This window comes from Delphinapterus leucas, chromosome 2 (genome assembly GCF_059928025.1).
Source record: "Delphinapterus leucas isolate spDelLeu-1000000601 "Yukka" chromosome 2, BTC_Dleu_Yukka2, whole genome shotgun sequence".
NCBI classification, from domain to species: Eukaryota; Metazoa; Chordata; class Mammalia; order Artiodactyla; family Monodontidae; genus Delphinapterus; species Delphinapterus leucas.
Window position 1 is genome coordinate 166,134,563 of NC_143130.1, and position 19,160 is coordinate 166,153,722.

General features: G+C 42.9%; 1 protein-coding gene across 1 annotated transcript in view; it reads right to left on the bottom strand.

Moving 5' to 3' along the window:
* KCNK10 (potassium two pore domain channel subfamily K member 10) overlaps window positions 1–19,160 on the bottom strand; it is a 142,325-nt gene that overhangs the window by 77,697 nt on the left and 45,468 nt on the right. Inside the window, exon 2 of the mRNA XM_022576367.3 lies at window positions 1,036–1,370. Coding sequence (XP_022432075.1) covers window positions 1,036–1,370 — 335 coding nt within the window. The remainder of the gene's footprint in view (window positions 1–1,035; window positions 1,371–19,160) is intronic.

Genomic DNA, 19,160 nt, shown 5'->3' on the forward strand with positions numbered 1-19,160 from the left:
CCAGAGCCAGAAGGAATTGTGAAAGCTGCCTTTTCCATCCCTCTGTCTTCCAAACTTTAGAACCCACAGAAAGATGGGACTCTCCCTTGCCTCCATAAACGTCACCGCCCCCCACCACTACTCCTCGTGGCTCAGGAGGGCATGTAGATTGGAGGCCGCCATCCTGCCTCACCTCCAAGGTGAAGCCCATCTGCTGGGCTCTAAACCACTTCCCTTCCCTCTTCCCAGGACTCGGTCCTCTCCACCTTTCGCTCACTTCTCAAGCCTCCTGTTTCGCTTCCTCCTGTCATGCCACCTTAGATGACTCCCTGTCTCCCACATCCCTTCCCAGCCTCACATCACCCCTGCCAAGATCGCCCCACCCCTTCCTCTGCCTTGTTTCTGTAGGCGGGGGCCCAAAGTTCTCTGCCTCCATTTTTTATGCACATTTTTTCCTTAATATCCAAGGCATGGAAGGGCTTTAGTACAGTGCCTGACACACAGTAAGTGTTCAAAAATAGCAACCTTGATTATCCCTGTTACTGTTATCCTTATTATTTCATCCTCACAAATCCACCAAAGCCTCTTTCAAGTCACTAACACCCTACCCATCCCACAGCTGGTGCCCTTTTCTCTGCTCCATTCTCATCCACCTTCGACAGGTTCATACATCCCTACTCGTTTAAAATTCTCTCTTTCTTTGGTTTCTGGGCCACCCTCTTACCCCAGCATCTCACACAGATTTAAAAGTTAATCAGCATATATAAGTGGCCTTGAATCTGAAAATCCAAAGCCCTTTGCCGGCTGCTGCCTCTGGCCACCACATGCAAAAGCAGATGATACAAAACACAGCCTGCTCCTACGTTGTACATGTGACCCCTCTTCCCCCACATTGTCACGGGTCTCCACTCAAGTGTCACCTCCCAGAGAGGACCTCCCTGACCATCAGTAGCATCTCAACCAACGGCAAAGCTCAGTGAGCCAGAAAGACAAAACCAATGTCACACTCTCCCCCCGACCCAAGGTGATTCTACTGTTGACTCACTCCTTGCTCACCTGAATCAATGTCTCCAGCTCCTGTGGGCTCACACAGACATGATCCCGCAGGAATTCTGCCTTCTCCATGGCAATAGTGTTCTTTTGGCTGCTCTCAAAGGGCTGTTCCAATGCCCGGAAGACGAGACCGCCCGTGACGAGGTAGACCACCACGACCACGAAGATGGCAACCACTGTTTTACACTTCATGACGGTCTGCAGGGCCCCTTGGGAGGCACCTTCCATTCTGGCTACCACCGTGGCTCGGGAGGAGATGGAGAGGCGTGGGGCCGTGTAATGCCCGTTAGTGGTGCCCTTGGGCTGGCACACCGGGGGCGCTGCTGCAGGAACGGCCACTGAGAAACGGGGTGGGTGAGAGGGGAAAAGAGAATTTGTTTATAAACACAAAGCCCAAAACTTGTCGGAAACAAAGCACAGATGTCTTTCTCAAGCCAGCTTTCAAATGTGAGGATTAAAAACTGGTTCACCAAGCCTGCAGTGAGGGAATTCAATCAGTTGCTAGGTGTCTGTTGAATTCTAAAACAGTGAGCACCAGGTGTTCTAGTTTTCACACAAAAAAATAATATTAATTGAGTCTGAAATGTTTATATTTCTCTACAAGGGTCCAAATTTGAAAGCCATGTCTCTGTTATTTCTCATTCATTTTCTCCCTTAGTTTCCTTGTTAAGTGATGTGTAAGACACGCAACAAACCATGATATTTTAAAAAGAGACATATTATGCAATTTGGAGAAGAAAAGGTAGGAGAAGGATACCCAGCAGAATTGTCCAAGTGCTGAGGGCTAGGTAATACCAAGAGTATAGAAGAGATGAGCATCTAGCAAGTTTAAAAGTTCTTTTATCCAGGTCTATGGTCACAAAACAAAAGAAGGGTGAGTTTGCTATAATGAAGAGTCAAAAACCAAACACAGTGACACTCAGATCAAGATAGACAGGCAGGAGGACATGGAATTCACCTCCCCCCACAAACACATCAAAAATACATCTACAGGTTGAGACCTGTGTCCTTGGGAGGGGACTCAGAGGAGAAGGGAGATTTCATGGGTGGAGACACTCCCTGGGACGTGAGTGGTTCAAGCCACATATTGGGTGCCCCAACCCTGGGGTCCTACAAAAAGAAGATGACCCCCTGGACGGCTGGTGGGACTAACAGGAGGGTTGTGGGAAGCCTGGACTCCACTCAGGAGGAGTGTGCTTGTGCTGGCTTGCTCCTGAAGCAGGGACGAGAGGGCAAATTGAAATCAAGCAGGTGGCTGGCTGGTTTCCCATGACTTCCCCAGTGTATACACCAGCCTGATCCAAGTGAACATTCCAGCCTTGTTTGCCTCCCATCACAGCTCCACACTGGAATAAGCTGCCATGACCAAGGAGAGACCTTAGTCGTGAGACACTGAGGTAGCTCAAACCTGAAGCAACATCTGAGAAGGGCAGAGGCAGCCGTTGCTTCACTTATACAAGTGGCACATCAGAGGCAGTCCAGATCTCTGATGGTGGCTGGACCGCCACGGACTGTACCCCAGCCCTCACTGAGTGCCTGTGCTAGCTCCTCTTGCTCCAGTACTGTTCTACTCTGGAGTGAGGGTGCCAGTGCTGGGAAGGGGAGAGCACATACTTGAAGGGAACTGAGCCGGTTTGGAAGCCCAACTCTCACGGCTTCTGCTCTAGCAACTTGGAACCTGACCCTGCTCCCCCACTGGGTGATCATGGACACTTAGCACAGAAGCTTCAGCTCACACCTGCTCCAGCCCTAGTCTCTCCATCTCCATCCCCACCTCCTACCAAGATAATAGCTGTCAGCACAACCTGAGGAAAGATATGGCTTGCGTTCACATCAAATCCAGCTCTCCCACCAAAGCCACTGGCAGACTCAGACTGTAAAGGAATGCTCCAACATAAGGAGCAATGGGTAACTTTTACCTAATTTCATAGAGACAGAGAAAGATAAGGAAAATGAGAAGACAGAGGAATTTTCTCAATTGAAAGAGCAAGAGAAAACCCCTGAAAAAATAATTAATGAAATCAAAATAAACAAGTTACCAAATGAAGAATTCAAAGCATTAGTAATAAGACTACTAACTGAATTAGGTAAAAGAATAGATGAGAATTTTAACAAGGAACTAAAAAATGTAAAATAAAGAACCAGTCAGAACCAAAGAATACAATAACTGAAATGAAAAACACACTAGAAGGAATTAACAGCAGATGAGGTGACACAGAAGAACATAGAAGGGATCTGGAAGATAGAATAACAGAAATCACCCAATCAGAACAGCAAAAAGAAAAATAAATTTAAAAAGTAGAACCGTTTAAGAGATCTCTAGGATAACATCAAGTGTACCAACATGCACATCATAGGGGGCCCAGAAGGAGAGAGAAGGGGGTTGAAGATATATTTTATGAAATTATGACTGAAATCTTCCCAAATCTGAAGAAGGAAACAGATATCCAACTCCAGGAAGAACAGAGAGTCTCAAACAAGATGAACCCAAACAGACCCACACCAAAAGGTAGAGAGAATTCTAAAGGCAGCAAGAGAAAAACAAAGAGTCATATACGAGGTATCCCCCAGAAGGCTATCAGCTGATTTTTCTGCAGAAACTTTGCAAAAGCCAGAAGGGGTATCATGATATATTTAAAGTGCTGAAAGGGAAAAACCTGCAACCTAGAACACTCTATCCAGCAAGATTATCAATTAGAATTGAAGGAGAGATAAAGAACTTCCCAGATAAGCAAAAACTAAAAGAGTTCATCAATACAAACCAGCCCTAAAAGAAATGTTAAAGGGTCTTCTCTAAGTGGAAAAGAAAAGGCTACAAGAAGAAGTATCTATAGGAAAGGAAAAATCCCACTAGTAAAGGAAAATATACAGTAAAGGCTGAGGATAAACTGCTTAAATAAGCTAGTACAAAGATTAAAAGACAAAAAAGTTGTAAAATCAAGTATAACTACAATAATCAGTAAAGGGATAAACATGAAGATGAAAAATATTACATCAAAAATAAAATATGTGGGAGAAATAAAAAATGTAGATCTTTTAGAATGTGTTTGAACTTGAAGAACTACCTGTTTAAAACAAATAGATGGGCTTCCCTGGTGGCGCAGTGGTTGAGAGCCCGCCTGCCGATGCAGGGGACACGGGTTCGTGCCCCGGTCCGGGAAGATCCCACGTGCTTCGGAGCGGCTGGGCCTGTGAGCCATGGCCACTGAGCCTGCGTGTCTGGAGCCTGTGCTCCGCAACGGGAGAGGCCACAACAGTGAGAGGCCCGCATACCGCAAAAAAACAAACAAACAAACAAAAACAAATAGATACAGGTCAACACATATGAACCCCATGGTATCCACAAGTCAAAACCTACAACAGATACACAAAAACAAGAGAGAAAAGCATACCACTAAAGAAAATCATCAAATAAGTGAAGGAACTAAAAGAAGAAGAAAAGAACAAGGAAGAACTATAAATACAACCAGAAAACAAATAACAAAACGACAATAAGTACACACCTATCAATAATTACTTTAAATGTCAATGGACTAACTGTTCCAATCAAGACACAGGGTGGCTGATTGGATAAGAAAACAAGACTTACCTATATGCTTCTTACAAAGAGACTCACTTCAGAACTAAATACACACAAAGACTGAAAGTGAGGGCATGGAAAAAGATATTTCATGCTAATGGCAACGACAAGAAAGCAGAGGTAGCAATACTCACATCAGACAAAATAGACTTTAGAAGTCTGTAACAAAAGACAGAGAAGGGCATTATATATTGATAAAGGGATCAATACAAGAAGAGGATATTACATTCATTAACATGTATGCACCCAATACAAGAGTACCTAAATATATAAAGCAAATATTAACAGACATAAAGAGAGAAATTGACAACAATACAATAACATAGGGGACTTTAACACCTCACTTACATCTATATACAGATCATCTAGATAGGAAATCAACAAGGCAACAGTGGTCTTAAATGACACAATACCAGTTGGGCTTAATAGATATATATATATACAGGACATTCCATCCCAAAACAGCAGAATACACGTTCTTTTAAAGTGCACACAGAATGTTCTCCAGGATAGGTCACATGCCAGGCCACAAAACAAGTCTCAACAAATTTAAGAAGATAGAAATTATATCAAGCATTTTTTCCAACCACAGAAGTATGAAACTAGAAATCAGCTACAGAAAGAAAAATGGGGAAAGCACAAATCCACAGAGACTAAACAACATGCTACTAAAAAAACTAATGAGTCAACAAAGAAATCAAAAAGGAAATCAGAAAAAAACCCTGAACAAATGAAAATGAAAACACAACTTTCCAAAATCTATGGGATGCAGCAAAAGCAGTTCTAAGAGGGAAGTTTATAGCAATACAGGCCTCAAGAAACAAGAAAAATCTCAAATAAACAACCTAACCTTCCATCTAAAGAAATTAGAGGGCTTCCCTGGTGGTGCAGTGGTTGAGAGTCCGCCTGCCAATGCAGGGGACGCGGGTTTGTGCCACGGTCCAGGAAGATCCCACATGCCGCGGAGCGGCTGGGCCCGTGGGCCATGGCCGCTGAGCCTGCGTGTCCAGAGCCTGTGCTCCGCAACGGGAGAGACCACAGCAGTGAGAGGCCCGTGTACCGCAAAAAAAAAAAAAAAAAAAGAAATTAGAAAAAGCAGAACAAACAAAGCCCAAAGTCAGCAGAAGGAAGGAAATAATAAAGATCAGAGAGGAAATAAATAAAATAGATACCAAAAAGTAATAGAAAAAGCAATGAAACCAAGAGTTGGTTTTTTGAAAAAGTAAACAAAATTGATAAACCTTTAGCTAGGCTCATTAAGAAGAAAAGAGAGAAGACCCAAATAAACAAAGTAAGAAATGAAAGAGGAGAAATAACAACTGATACCACAGCGATACAATAAATCATAAAAGAATACTATAAACAGTCATATGCCAACAAATTGGACAACCTAGAGGAAATGGACACATTTCTAGAAATGTACAGCCTGCCAAGACTGAGTCAGGAAAAAAAGACAACATGAACAGATGTAAGATTGAAATTGTAATAAAAAAAATCTCTCAGCAAACCAAAGTCCAGGATGGGATGGCTTCACAGAGGAATTCTACCGAACATATAAATAAGAGCTAACACCTTTCCTTCTCAAAATATTCCCCTCTAAAATTGTAGAGGATGGAACACTCCCAAATTCATTTTATGAGATCACCATTACCCTGACACCAGATAAAGATACAAAAAAAAAGAAGATTACAGGCCAATATCTCTGATGAATATAGACACAAAAATCCTCAACAAAATATTAGCAAATCAAATCCAACAATACATGAAAAGGATCATACACCATGATCAAGTTGGTTTTATTCCAGGGTCACAGGATGGTTCAACATTTGAAAATCAATCAATGTGATACACCACATTAACAAAAGGAAAGATAAAAATCACATGATAATCTCAATAGAAGCAGAAAAAGCATTTGACAAAATTCAACATCCATTCATGATAAAAACTCTTATTAAAGTGTGTAGAGAGGGAACATATCTCAACATAATAAAGGCCATTTATGACAAACTCACAACCGACATAATACTCAACAGTGAAAAGCTGAAAGCTTTCCCACTAAATTCAGGAAGAAGACAAAGATGCCCACTCTCTCCACTTATATTTAACATAGTATTGGAAGTCCTAGTCACAGAATTCAGACAAGAAAAAGAAACAAAATGTATTCAGATTGGAAGGGAAGAGGTAAAACTATGACATGATACTCTATATAGAGGAACCTAAAGTCTCCACACAAAAACTATTAAAACTGATAAATGAATTCAGCAAGGTTGCAAGATACAAGATTAATAAACAGAAATATGTTGTGTTTCTATACACTAATAATGAAATATCAGAAAGAGAAAGGTTTTTTTAAATCCCATTTAAAAATCACATAAAAATACCTAAGAATAAACTTAACCGAGGAGGTGAAAGACCTATACTATGAAAACTATAAAACGCTGATGAAGGAAATTGAAGATGATTCAAAGAAATGGAAAGATATCCCATGCTCTTGGATTGGAAGAATTAATATTGTTAAAATGTCCATACTACCCAAAGCAATCTACAGATTTAATGCAATCCCTATCAAAATACCAGGGACATTTTTCACAGAACTAGAATAATCCTAAATTTTATATGGAACCACAAAAGACCCCAAATTGCCAAAGCAATCTTGAAAAAAAAGAACAAAGCTAGCAGTATCATGCTCCCTGACTTTAGACTATACTACAAAGCTACAATAATCAAAACAGCATGGTACTGGCACAAAAACAGACACATGGATCATTGGAACAGAATAGAGAGCCCAGAAGTAAACCCATACACTTATGGTCAATTAATTTATGACAAGGGAGGCAAGAATATACACTGGAGAAAAGACAGTCTCTTCAATAAATGGTGCTGGGAAAACTGGACATCTTCATGTAAAAGAATGAGATTAGAACATTTCCTCACACTGTATACAAAAATAAACCCAAAATGGATTAAAGACCTAAATGTAAGACCTGAAACCATAAAACTCTTAGAAGAGAACATAGGCAGAACCCTCTTTGACTTAAACTATAGCAATATTTTTTTGGATCTGCCTCCTAAGGTAAAATAAATAAAAGCAAAAATAAACAAATGGGACCTAATTAAACATAAAAGGTTTTGCACAGCAAAGGAAACCATTGACAAAACAAAAAGACAACCTACTGAATGGGAGAAAAGATTTGCAAATGATATGATCGATAAGGGGTTAATATCCAAAATAGATAAACAGCTCACACAACTCAATATCAAAAAACTCAATTAAAGATGGGCAGAAGACCTGAACAGACATTTTTCCAATGAAAATATACAGATGGCCAACAGGCACATTAAAAAATCCTCAACATCACTAATTATCAGAGAAATACACATCAAAACCACAACGAGATATCATCTCACACCTGTCAAAATGGCAAAATGTCAAAATCAACAAAAAGTCTACAAATAACAAATGTTGGCAAGGATGTGGAGAAAAGGGAACACTAATACACTGTTGGGATTGTAAATTGGTATAGCCATGATGAAAAACAGTATAGAAGTTCCTCAAAAAACCAAAAATAGAATTACCATATGATCCAGCAATTCCATTGTTGGGTATATATCTGAAGAAAATGAAAACACTATTTCGAAAAGATATATGCACCCCAATGTTCATAGCAGCATTATTTACAACAGCCAGGATATGGAAGTGTCCATCAACAGATGAATGGATAAAGAAGATGTGGTGTATACACACAATGGAATATTACTCAGCCATAAAAAAGAATGAAATTTTGCCATTTGCAACAACACAAATGGATTTGGAGGATATTTTCCTTAGTGAAATAAGTCAGACAGAGAAGGACAAATACTCTATATCACTTATATGTGGAATGTAAAAAATAAAACAAACTAGTAAATACAGCAAAAGAGAAACGGACTCACAGATATAAAAAACAAATTAGTGGGCACTTCCCTGGTGGCGCAGTGGTTAGGAATCCGCTTGCCAGTGCAGTGGACACGGGTTCCAGCCTTGGTCCGGGAAGATCCCACGTGCCACGGAGCAACTAAGCCCATGCACCACAACTACTGAGCCTGCGCTCTGGAGCCCGCGAACCACAACTACCAAGCCCATGTGCTGCAACTACTGAAGCCCGTGCACCTAGAGCCCATGCTCCGCAACAAGAGATGCCACTACGATGAGCCCGCACACCGCAACGAAGAGTAGCCCCAGCTCACCACAACTAGAGAAAGCCCGCACGCAGCAACAAAGATCCAACACAACCAAAAATAAATAAATTTTAAAGAAAACAAACTAGTGGTAACCAGTGGGGCAAGGGAAGAGAGAAGGGACAAGATAGGGGTACAGGATTAGAGGCACAAACTACTATGTGTAAAATAAATAAGCTACAAGGATATATTGTATAGCACAGGTGATATAGCTAGTATTTTATAATAACTATACATGGAGTATAACCTTTAAAAATTGCAAATCACTATGTTGTACACCTAAAACTTATACAATACTGTAAATCAACTAAACATCAAGAAAAAAGTTTTCATTGGCTTAACATAATAAATAAATAAGCAACAAGGATGTATTGAACAGCCCAGGGAAATACAGCCATTTTTTGTAATAACTTTAAATGTAGTATAACCTATAAAAATATTGAATCACTGTTTTACACCTGAAGCTAATATAATATTGTAAATGTACTATACTTCAATTGAAAAAAATCAATCAGTGTAAAGAAAGTTTGGGTTTCTGACAACTACTAAAGGTAAGCAAAAAGAAAGGTGGTGATAATGAGGGAAGGAATCAAAGACTGATGTTATATTCCAGTTAACTTGGTTTCCTGAAAAAAGTAGAATAATAAAATAGACCCTAAATGTATTTCTCAATAGAAAATGCAATGAGTTACATGTAATCACTTCTGATCTATTAATGATAGAATTTTTCTTCTATTTTCCTCGAATAATAAGTTATTGGAAAAGAAACTTCCCCTGGTTTGAACACATTGAATTCTCAAAGGTCCCTGCTCTCTGTAAGGGCAATTTCATTACCTTGGATATAAATATGTTAATTTGGGGACTCTTCGGGAACGGCAGGAAGTTCAGCGCAGTGTCGCACACAGAATGGTATCACACATTTCAGAAATCGGCCTGGTGCACAACGAATGGCCATTTTCCTTCGCTTTTGTTCTCCTTTTATAATACTAATGCTTATTATGGCCTCTGTCAAGGTGCAGCTTGGCTGTTGTGTAAATAATGTATATTAGGAGGTGACAAACCTAATTATCTAAGTGAGGCAAACAGTCCCACTCAGTGAGAGTTAAACTGCTCTATCTCTGCCTTGGGGAACTCAGGGTAAATAAAAGTGTAGGAATGTCACTCGTCCTCACTCAAACACCAATGACCCTGACAACACCTGGAAGAATCTAGTTTGTAAAGTCTGCCTTTCCTCGTAGAACCTCAAAATCAGATTTTCTCTTTGGAAACCAAAGTTGAATATCAGCTTTTTGTTGTACATTATTCTACCAAATAAGTCAGTAAATGTTACATTTCCTTCTGACCTACATGAACACAGAACTCTCTGGAATCTCTGACTCAAGAATTAGAATTAGCACCCTGGGCATTATGTTCTTGCTAATATTCCCTAAAGGCATTACATTCAGGTTGCAACTTGCCCTTGTTGATACAGAGAAGTCTAGCCTTGCCCAGGCCTGCTTTCTTTCAACTTTGTCCTCATTTCCCATTCTTTCGCCCTCCTCGCTGTATCTTAATCCCTTGTGCGTCTCACCATCACCATGGCCACCATCACATCCTGCCTGGTCTAATCCAACAGCCTCATAAGTGACCTCCTTGCTTCCACTTTCACCCACCTTCTGACCCGTAAGTCTGGGGGTTAAATACCACTTCTAGAAGCACCTCCTCCCCTTCCGCCTGCTCCCTCTGTGGTCGGCAGAATAACAGCCCCCAAAGACGCCCAAATCCTCATCCCTGGGACCTATGAATATGTTACCTTACACGGCAAAAGGAACTTTGCAGATCTGATTAAGTTAAGGACCTTGAGTTGGGGAGATGATCCTGGATTATCTGGGTGGACTCAGTGTCGTCACAAATGTCCTTATAAGAGGAATACAGGAGGGTCAGAGAAAGAAACAGATGTAAGGACAGAAGTAGAGGTCCAAGTGATGTGGCCATAAGACAAGGAATGTAGTCAGTCCCTAGAAGCTGGAAAAGACAAGGAACAGACTCTCCCCTAGAGCCTCCAGAAGGATCCAGCCCCGCCTAGACCTTAATTTCAGCCCAGTAAGACAGATTTTTAACTTCTGACTTCCAGAACCATAAGATAATAAATCTGTGTTGTTTTAAGCCACTAAGTTTGTGGCAATTTGTTACAACAGACACAGGAAACTAATACACCCCCCCCACTAAATGAGGTCTCCCTTGGCCCCCACTCTCTGCACTATGATGTTCACAGAACCTGTTTGCTCATCATTCGACTTAGAGCTCCAGGAGAGCAGGCACCGTGTCGACCCCCCTCATCTCTTGTACCCCAGTAACCTGCCCAGTGCCTGACACATAGTGGGAAGCCAATCATTGATGGCTGATGAAAAGAACCTTCTAATGAAAAAGGAAAGGCAGGAAGAAATGTTGGCACCTCCAAACCACGCCTACAGTGGTGGATGGCAGGGTCATATGGAAAACAGCTTGACATTCCAGCAACACTGGACAGGTCCTCTAACACAGCAGTGCTCTGTTCACACCTCCACTCCTTCACGTGTGTTCCCTCTGCCAGGAGTCCCCTCCCCACCCCCATCTGCCTGGGGAACTCCCGGCCTCCTGAGTCTCAACTCCAAGCTGCCTCCTCTGTGAAGCCATCCTGGCCTCTCCAGGCAGACTCGACGTGACCATCTCCCCACAAGACTATGAACTCCTTGGAGGCAGAAGGCTTGACTTTTCATCATTGGATCTCCATTTCTTGGCACAGTGCCTGGCCAAGAGCAAATATTTGTTCTCTGTTGTTGGTGACGATGATGATGACTCCTTCGGACTATAAACAGAAGCCCCATCAGAATCACCACCACCCTCAAGAGGAAGCATTTATTTAGCACCAAATGGGGCTGTGCTGTGGTGGGGATATGGTACGGTCCCTCCCAGCTTCACGGGGTTGACAGTCTACTTAGTGAACATGCTCCACAGCATCAGGTAAAAAACATTAGGATGAAGCCTCTCTGGGTGACAAATGATGGCCGTGAGCATGGAGATCAGTTTCCTTCACTGACTTTATTTGCATCATGGATGATTCCAGGGCTTCTAGCACCCCTGAGGCTGGGCAGAATTGGGCTTGAGAAAGGTCTTTGCGGGACAGTTCCTGGTGCCAGTTTGCTAAGAGACTGAGCCTAGGAGCAGAGTTTGAATAGAATCCACCAATCCCTGAGTTCCAAAACACCAGAAACAAAACCCAGAGAGTTCCGATCCCAAACCCACCAGTGTCTGGGTGACCTTGAAACCGCCACTTAGTTTCTGTTTCCTTATATGACAAATGTGAATAACAATGACCGCTTTTTTCTTTTTTTTTTTTTTTACCCCCTCATGGTTCTTGGGAAATGCAAGCCGCCCTGACTTACTGATTGAAGTATATTTGTACATATCACGAGTATTGGCAGGGACCTCAGAATGTTACAAAACGTTTTGTGCATTTGATGAAAAATGGAGTAGGTTGCTTTAGCAAAGATGACTGCACATTTCGATGGCGAGAAAAGGATTTGGATTGTGTCTTTTCCTTAACTTGGATAAGTTTACAAAGGATGCTTTTTTTTTTAATTTTTAAACATCTTTATTGGAGAATAATTGCTTTACAACGGTGTATTAGTTTCTGCTTCATAACAAAGTGAATCAGCTATACATATACATATATCCCCATATCTCTTCCCTCTTGCATCTCCCTCCCACCCTCCCTATCACACCCCTCTAGGTGGTCACAAAGCACTGACTGATCTCCCTGTGCTATGCGACTGCTTCCCACTAGCTATCTATTTTACATTTGGTAGTGTATATATGTCCATGCCACTCTCTCACTTCGTCCCAGCTTACCCTTCCCCCTCCCTGTGTCCTCAAGTCCATTCTCTACATCTGCGTCTTTATTCCTGTCCTATTCCTAGGTTCTTCAGAACCTTTTTTTTTTGTAGATTCCATATATATGTGTTAGCATACAGTATTTGTTTTTCTCTTTCTGACTTACTTCATTCTGTATGACAGTCTCTGGTCCGTCCCCCTCACTACAAATAACTCAATTTCGTTTCTTTTTATGGCTGAGTAATATTCCATTGTATATATGTGCCACATCTTTATCCATTCATCTGTCAATGGACACTTAGGTCACTTGCATGTCCTGGCTATTGTAAATAGAGCTGCAATGAACATTTTGGTACATGACTCTTTTTGAGTTATGGTTTTCTCAGGGTATATGCCCAGTGGTGGGATTGCTGGGTCGTATGGTAGTTCTATTTTTAGTTTTCTAAGGAACCTCCATACTGTTCTCCATAGTGGCTGTAGCAATTTACATTCCCACCCACAGTGCAATAGGGTTCCCTTTTCTCCACACCCTCTCCAGCATCTATTGTTTGTAGATTTTTTGATGATGGCCATTGTGACTGGTGTGAGGTGATACCTCATTGCAGTTTTGATTTGCATTTCTCTAATGATTAGTGATGTTGAGCATCCTTTCATGTGTTTGCTGGCCATCTGTATATCTTCTTTGGAGAAATGTTTATTTAGGTCTTTGGCCCATTTTTGGATTGGGTTGTTTGTTTTTTTGATATTGAGCTGCATGAGCTGCTTACAAATTTTGGAGATTAATCCTTTGTCAGTTCCTTCATTTGCAAATATTTTCTCCCATTCTGAGGGCTGTCTTTTCATCTTGTTTATGGTTTCCTTTGCTGTGCAAAAGCTTTGAAGTTTCATTAGGTCCCATTTGTTTATTTTTGTTTTTATTTCCATTTCTCTAGGAGGTGGGTCAAAAAGGATCTTGCTGTGATTTATGTCATAGAGTGTTCTGCCTATGTTTTCCTCTAAGAGTTCTATAGTGTCTGGCCTTACATTTAGGTCTTAAGTCCATTCTGAGTTTATTTTTGTGTATGGTGCTAGGGAGTGTTCTAATTTCATTCTTTTACATGTATCTGTCCAGTTTTCCCAGCACCACTTATTGAAGAGGCTGTCTTTTCTCCATTGTATATTCTTGCCTCCTTTATCAAAGATAAGGTGACCATATGTGCGTGGGTTTATCTCTGGGCTTTCCATTCTGTTCCACTGATCTATATTTCTGTTTTACAAAGGATGTTTTATTTAATCTATTTCTTCTGCTCAGAAACCACGGTTCCTCTCACTCTAATACTAAGTTGCCGTGTGACCTGGGATCTGCCACTGGAGCTCTCTGTGCCTGGAGCCACCAAAGAAGCAAAATCGGCCAGATGATAGTGACAGTGGTGGTGCAGATAACAGGAGTTCCTGCCACTTATTGCACACTCACTTTGTGCCTGTGACTCTGAAAAGCGCTTGTTTACATTGTCGCATTTGGTCCTCACCATGAGGTATTACCTCCCTTGTGTGAGTCCAGGTCCTCCCAGAAGCAGATGCTAAGAGGGGATTGAATGTGCAGGGCAGAAATGGAGACACAGATGTAGAGAACAAACGTATGGACACCAAGGGGGGAAAGTGGCGGGAGTGAGGGTGGTGGTGGGATGAATTGGGGGATTGGGATTGACATGTATACACTAATATGTATAAAATGGATAACTAATAAGCTGCTGTATAAAAAAATGAAATAAAATTCAAAAATTCAAAAAAATAAAAATAAATGTGTATGGATTTTATTAAGGGAAATGCAGTCAGGTGGCGAGGACAGCCAGCAGACACACTGTGAGTCTGACTCCACTGATGGAGAGCGGGAAGGAAGGGAGGGTGTGGGAGTCCTAGACCACCTGCAGCCCAAGAAGGCTCAGCACAGCCATCAAGGAGTTCTTGAGCCAGGGTCAGCCATCTGAGGAGTCCTGTGTCTCCCGGGAGAGGCCTGCTTTAGGGTCCCTGCTGCCCTCGGCCACGGGCTGGAAGCAGCCCACAGGAAGTGTGACCACAGAGGATGCCAGAGCAGCAGCCGGGCTCTTGCTCAGTTATACTCCCTCCAGTTGGAGGCCTGCGTGGCGCATGCCTGCTCACGGCCGCCACACATGCCCACTTCACAGACAAAGAAACTGAGACCCAGAGAGCTTAAAGGACTAAGCCCAGGTCAGGTGGCCAGAAGGTGGTGGAGCCAGGATTAAAATTAGAATAACCTGACCTCAAAGTCAGTTCTCTGGACCGTAGGAACAGAAAACTAGGAAAAAAAGAAACTCCAGGTGGAAAGAGCCCTTTCATCTAAAATGTGTCAATAATGGATGAGGCATATAAAGTAATGGCCTATCGGACTTCACAACGCCAACAGGAAAGGATTTGGCAGCAAAAGTGCTGCCAAGACTTGATGAGAAAGAAAATGTTGGAAGACAATAATTTTCATTTTACAATGCTTCTTCCCAAACAGTAGCCCATTCCATTTTTTCTGTACATGTGGGTGGATATGGGGGCACATGTGGAAATCTTTTTCTTCTTGTTTGAATTTGTTCAATTTTATACTATTCAGGCTTTCCCAAGCCCCGTACACTTTACTGCATCATCCGTTCATACATTCAATCAACAAACACATGAGTTCACCAGGCACCATGCTTGGCCCTGGGGATGTATATATGAATAAGACACATCCCTGCCTTCAGAGGTAGTGGGAGAGTTGACAAAGATCTGATGTAAGATCTAGTTTATCTTCACAAAGCCTTCTGTGGTGGGCCGTGGTCATTATCTATCCCCCTTGGACAGGTGAGGAACTGAGGCCAGGGGAGGTGACACTGACTAGCCTATCACAAGCTAGTAAGCAGTGGCATCCTTGGATCCAGCTTCAGACCCCTAACCCCGAGTACCCGCACTCTTCCACAGCACCTGGAACAAATGGCATTCGGGATGCTGGGTATCAAACGGGATTCGGGGTATCCTGAGAACGTGAAATGCAGCCACCTTGGAGGTACCACTGTCACATAGCGACATGACTCTGCCTGTCAACCCACGCAAAGTACAGCTGTGACTGCAACACGCTGGTGAGAGGCAGTGAGCACTCGCCTCCCCTCACCAACCACCACCAACCCCCCCGGGTCTGGAATTGTCCCAGGGCCACCTGCATAGGCAGCTCAGAGCTTCCATAGAGCCCCAGGTTAAAGCTGAGCCTGGAATCCCCAAAAGCCTTCCCTGGCTGGACCAGAGGGTGGGTGTTGGGAAGAGGGAAGGAGAGACGAGGAAGAGACCATTCCAGCCCCATCACCCCGCGGTTGTCACAGCAGCTGGTTTCAGCCATGATCTGCCTCTAAGAACAGCCAAGAGAATGTGTGTGCTCCGTCTGATTCCACATACCTTGCAGCCAGACCTTGTTTTTCCTGTTTCCATGTGACAGGTTCACCTTAGACACGATCAAGCTGGTCCCGGTAAGAATGCAATGACCATCACTGTAACAGCCTTTATTTTAAAATCCAATTATTAGAGAAATGCAAACCAAAAGTACAATGAGGTATCACCTCACACTGGTCACAATGGCCATCATCAAATAATCTACAAACAATAAATGTTGGAGAGGGTGTGGAGAAAAGGGAACCCTCTTGCACTGTTGGTGGGAATGTAAATTGGTACAGCCACTGTGGAGAAAAGTATGGAGGTTACTTAAAAAACTAAAATTAGAGTTACCATATGATCCAGCAATCCCACTCCTGGGCATATATCCAGAGGAAGCCATAATTTGCAAAGATACATGCACTCCAGTGTCCACAGCAGCACTGTTTACGATAGCCAGGACATGGAAGCACCCTAAGTGTCCATCAACAGAGGAATGGATAAAGAAGATGTGGTACACATATACAATGGAATATTACTCGGCCATAAAAAAGAATGAAAGAATGCCATTTGCAGCAACATGGATGGATCTAGAGATTGTCATACTGAGTGAAGTCAGACACAGGAAGACAAATATCATATGATATAGCTTATATGTGGAATCTAAAAAAAGGTACAGATGAACTAATCTACAAAACAGAAAGAGAGGTACAGATGTAGACAACAAACTTACGGTTACCAGGGCGTAAAGAGGGGGGATGAATTGGGAGATTGGGATTGACATATACACACTGCTATATATAAAATAGATTACTAATAAGTTTCTACTGTATAGCACAGGGAACTCTACTCAATACTCTGTAATGACCCGTATGGGGAAAGAAGCTAAAAAAGGAGTTGATATATGTATACGTATACCTGATTCCCTTTGATGTACAGCAGAAACTAACACAACATTGTAAATCAACTATACTCCAATAAAGATTTTTTTAAAAGAAAAAAAGAATGCAATGACACTCAGTCTAGACATACTAAATAACCAAGCCATGTCCCCAAAATGCCACCATAGACGAGGCTCTCCCTTTAGGTTTTATCATTGCCCTCTCCTTCTAGCCCTCCTTAAAAACTTCAGGCTTTGTTTCCAGATGGAAGAGACCAAGGTATCGTGAAATATCTGGGACAGAGAGCCACGACAATGGGAAGCAAGACTGAAAGGGGAGGAAGAAGGAGGTAAGAATGTGCTGCCACCTTGACTCGGCTCTGTCCCCGCCTGCTCTCACCTGAATTGCTGGGACAGCCTCCAGACCTGCCCCTCTTAAATGCACCCTCCACATCCTCCAGGGGGCCTCTCCAAGGCGTGGAGCTGACCACACCCACCTCATCCTCAAGCTCCACTCCAGGCACCACAGAGCTTCAGAAGAACATGCAGGCTCCATGGCTTGCAGCAAGACTCCCTTCCAGGACCTCATGCCTGGCTGTCTCCCCACAAGCAACGTTTGCCCCAGGCAAGCAACACCCAGGCCCCTGCATGCCGAGCCCAGAGGAACAGGTCTTGCTTCCCAATACCTTTCGCCTTCTCACTCTTTATCTGGCCAACTGCTCCTCATACTTCAAAACTCTCTTCATGTGTTACCACCTCCAAGAAGTCCTCCCTGACTGCCCACCCCTCAGTACAACCAGATGCCCTTCCCCTTGAGATTTTCTCTACATCTCAATGTGGAGCTTAGCACAGTGCCTACAGCTGGAAGGCTCCTAGGTACAATTTGCTCATTCCTGAATTCATTCATCCATCCATCCACAAATCTGCCTTATGCCAGCATTTATGATATCAAGTTTGCACACGTGCCCAAAGGAAAGTCTGACTGCTGAGTTCACTGAATCTGGTGCTAGTGGTTGTTGTTGTTTTCTCACAGACAGACATCCTGAGTCAAGGTGTCAAAATTCTCAGAAAGCAAATAGTCCAAGGAGAGCTTGTAATCCACTTCACTGTGCTCCAAACGCTCAGTTCTGAGCTTTCTTGTTCTCTTCACAAAGGGCTAGAAGGTTCTCTTTTACTCATGGGTGCAAAATATTTGGGGGGGGGTAAAAAAAATCCGTTGAATGGAATGAATCACCCTTGGTGAATCACCTCTCTGGTAGCAAGCAGGCAGAATTTCCCTCCAGCCTGCCTTCCTGGGGTTCCTCTGACTAGGACCAAACAGCATCAGTTCGGGTTTGAGGACCCAAAGGCTGAAGCCCTGGCCCATTAATGCACCCCCAGCCTGAGAAGAAAACAAAGGTTGCTGGATTCATTTGGGGCTCAAAGGATCACTGACTTCTTTCTTCTTTCAGGACTAGTAAGTAGATGGTTTCTCCTATCTTCCCCAACTCTCTTGTTGTATTTATAAGCCAATGGCATGGCACAAAGTCAGGGGCCTTCACCAGCAGACAGGGCCTGGAGAATGAGGCTCTTGGCATGGAGGCCTCAACTCAGGCAGTAGCACAAGGGATGGAGAGGAGGGGGTCAGAGACAAGGGGTGTTAAGGAAGTAAAATCCACGGGTCCTAGTGATTGACAGAAAGTGAGAAGTGTGGAGAGGGCAGGATCCAGGATGACACCCAAGCACCTGGTTGGAAGAGCGTGGTGTTCTCCAGGACAGAAAAGGCAGGAGGCCTGGGTTTACAGCTTCTGTGGCACATCCAGGTGGCCATACCCAGCAGACATTAGACTTAGGGGACTGGAACTCAGGGACAAAATCTAGCTGGAAGCCTAGGTTTGAGAGTGATGAGAATATAGGTGATATTGAAGCCACAGGACTGGATGAAATGGTCCAGAAGGAGATGCAGAATGAGAAGAGAGTAAAAGATGGTGCTCAAGGGAGGAACATGTAAGAGACAACAGAGGAAGAACTAGAAAGAATGAGAGAGCAAAGGGGGAGCACCAGGGTGTGGCTTCCTAGACATCAAAGGTGGTCAATCTTTTTTTTTTCCTTTTTGTTTTTAATTAATTAATTATATTTTGGGCTGTGTTGTGTCTTCGTTGCTGCATGCAGGCTTTCTCTAGTTGCAGCGAGCAGGGGTTGCTCTTCGTTGCGGTGCGTGGGCTTCTCATT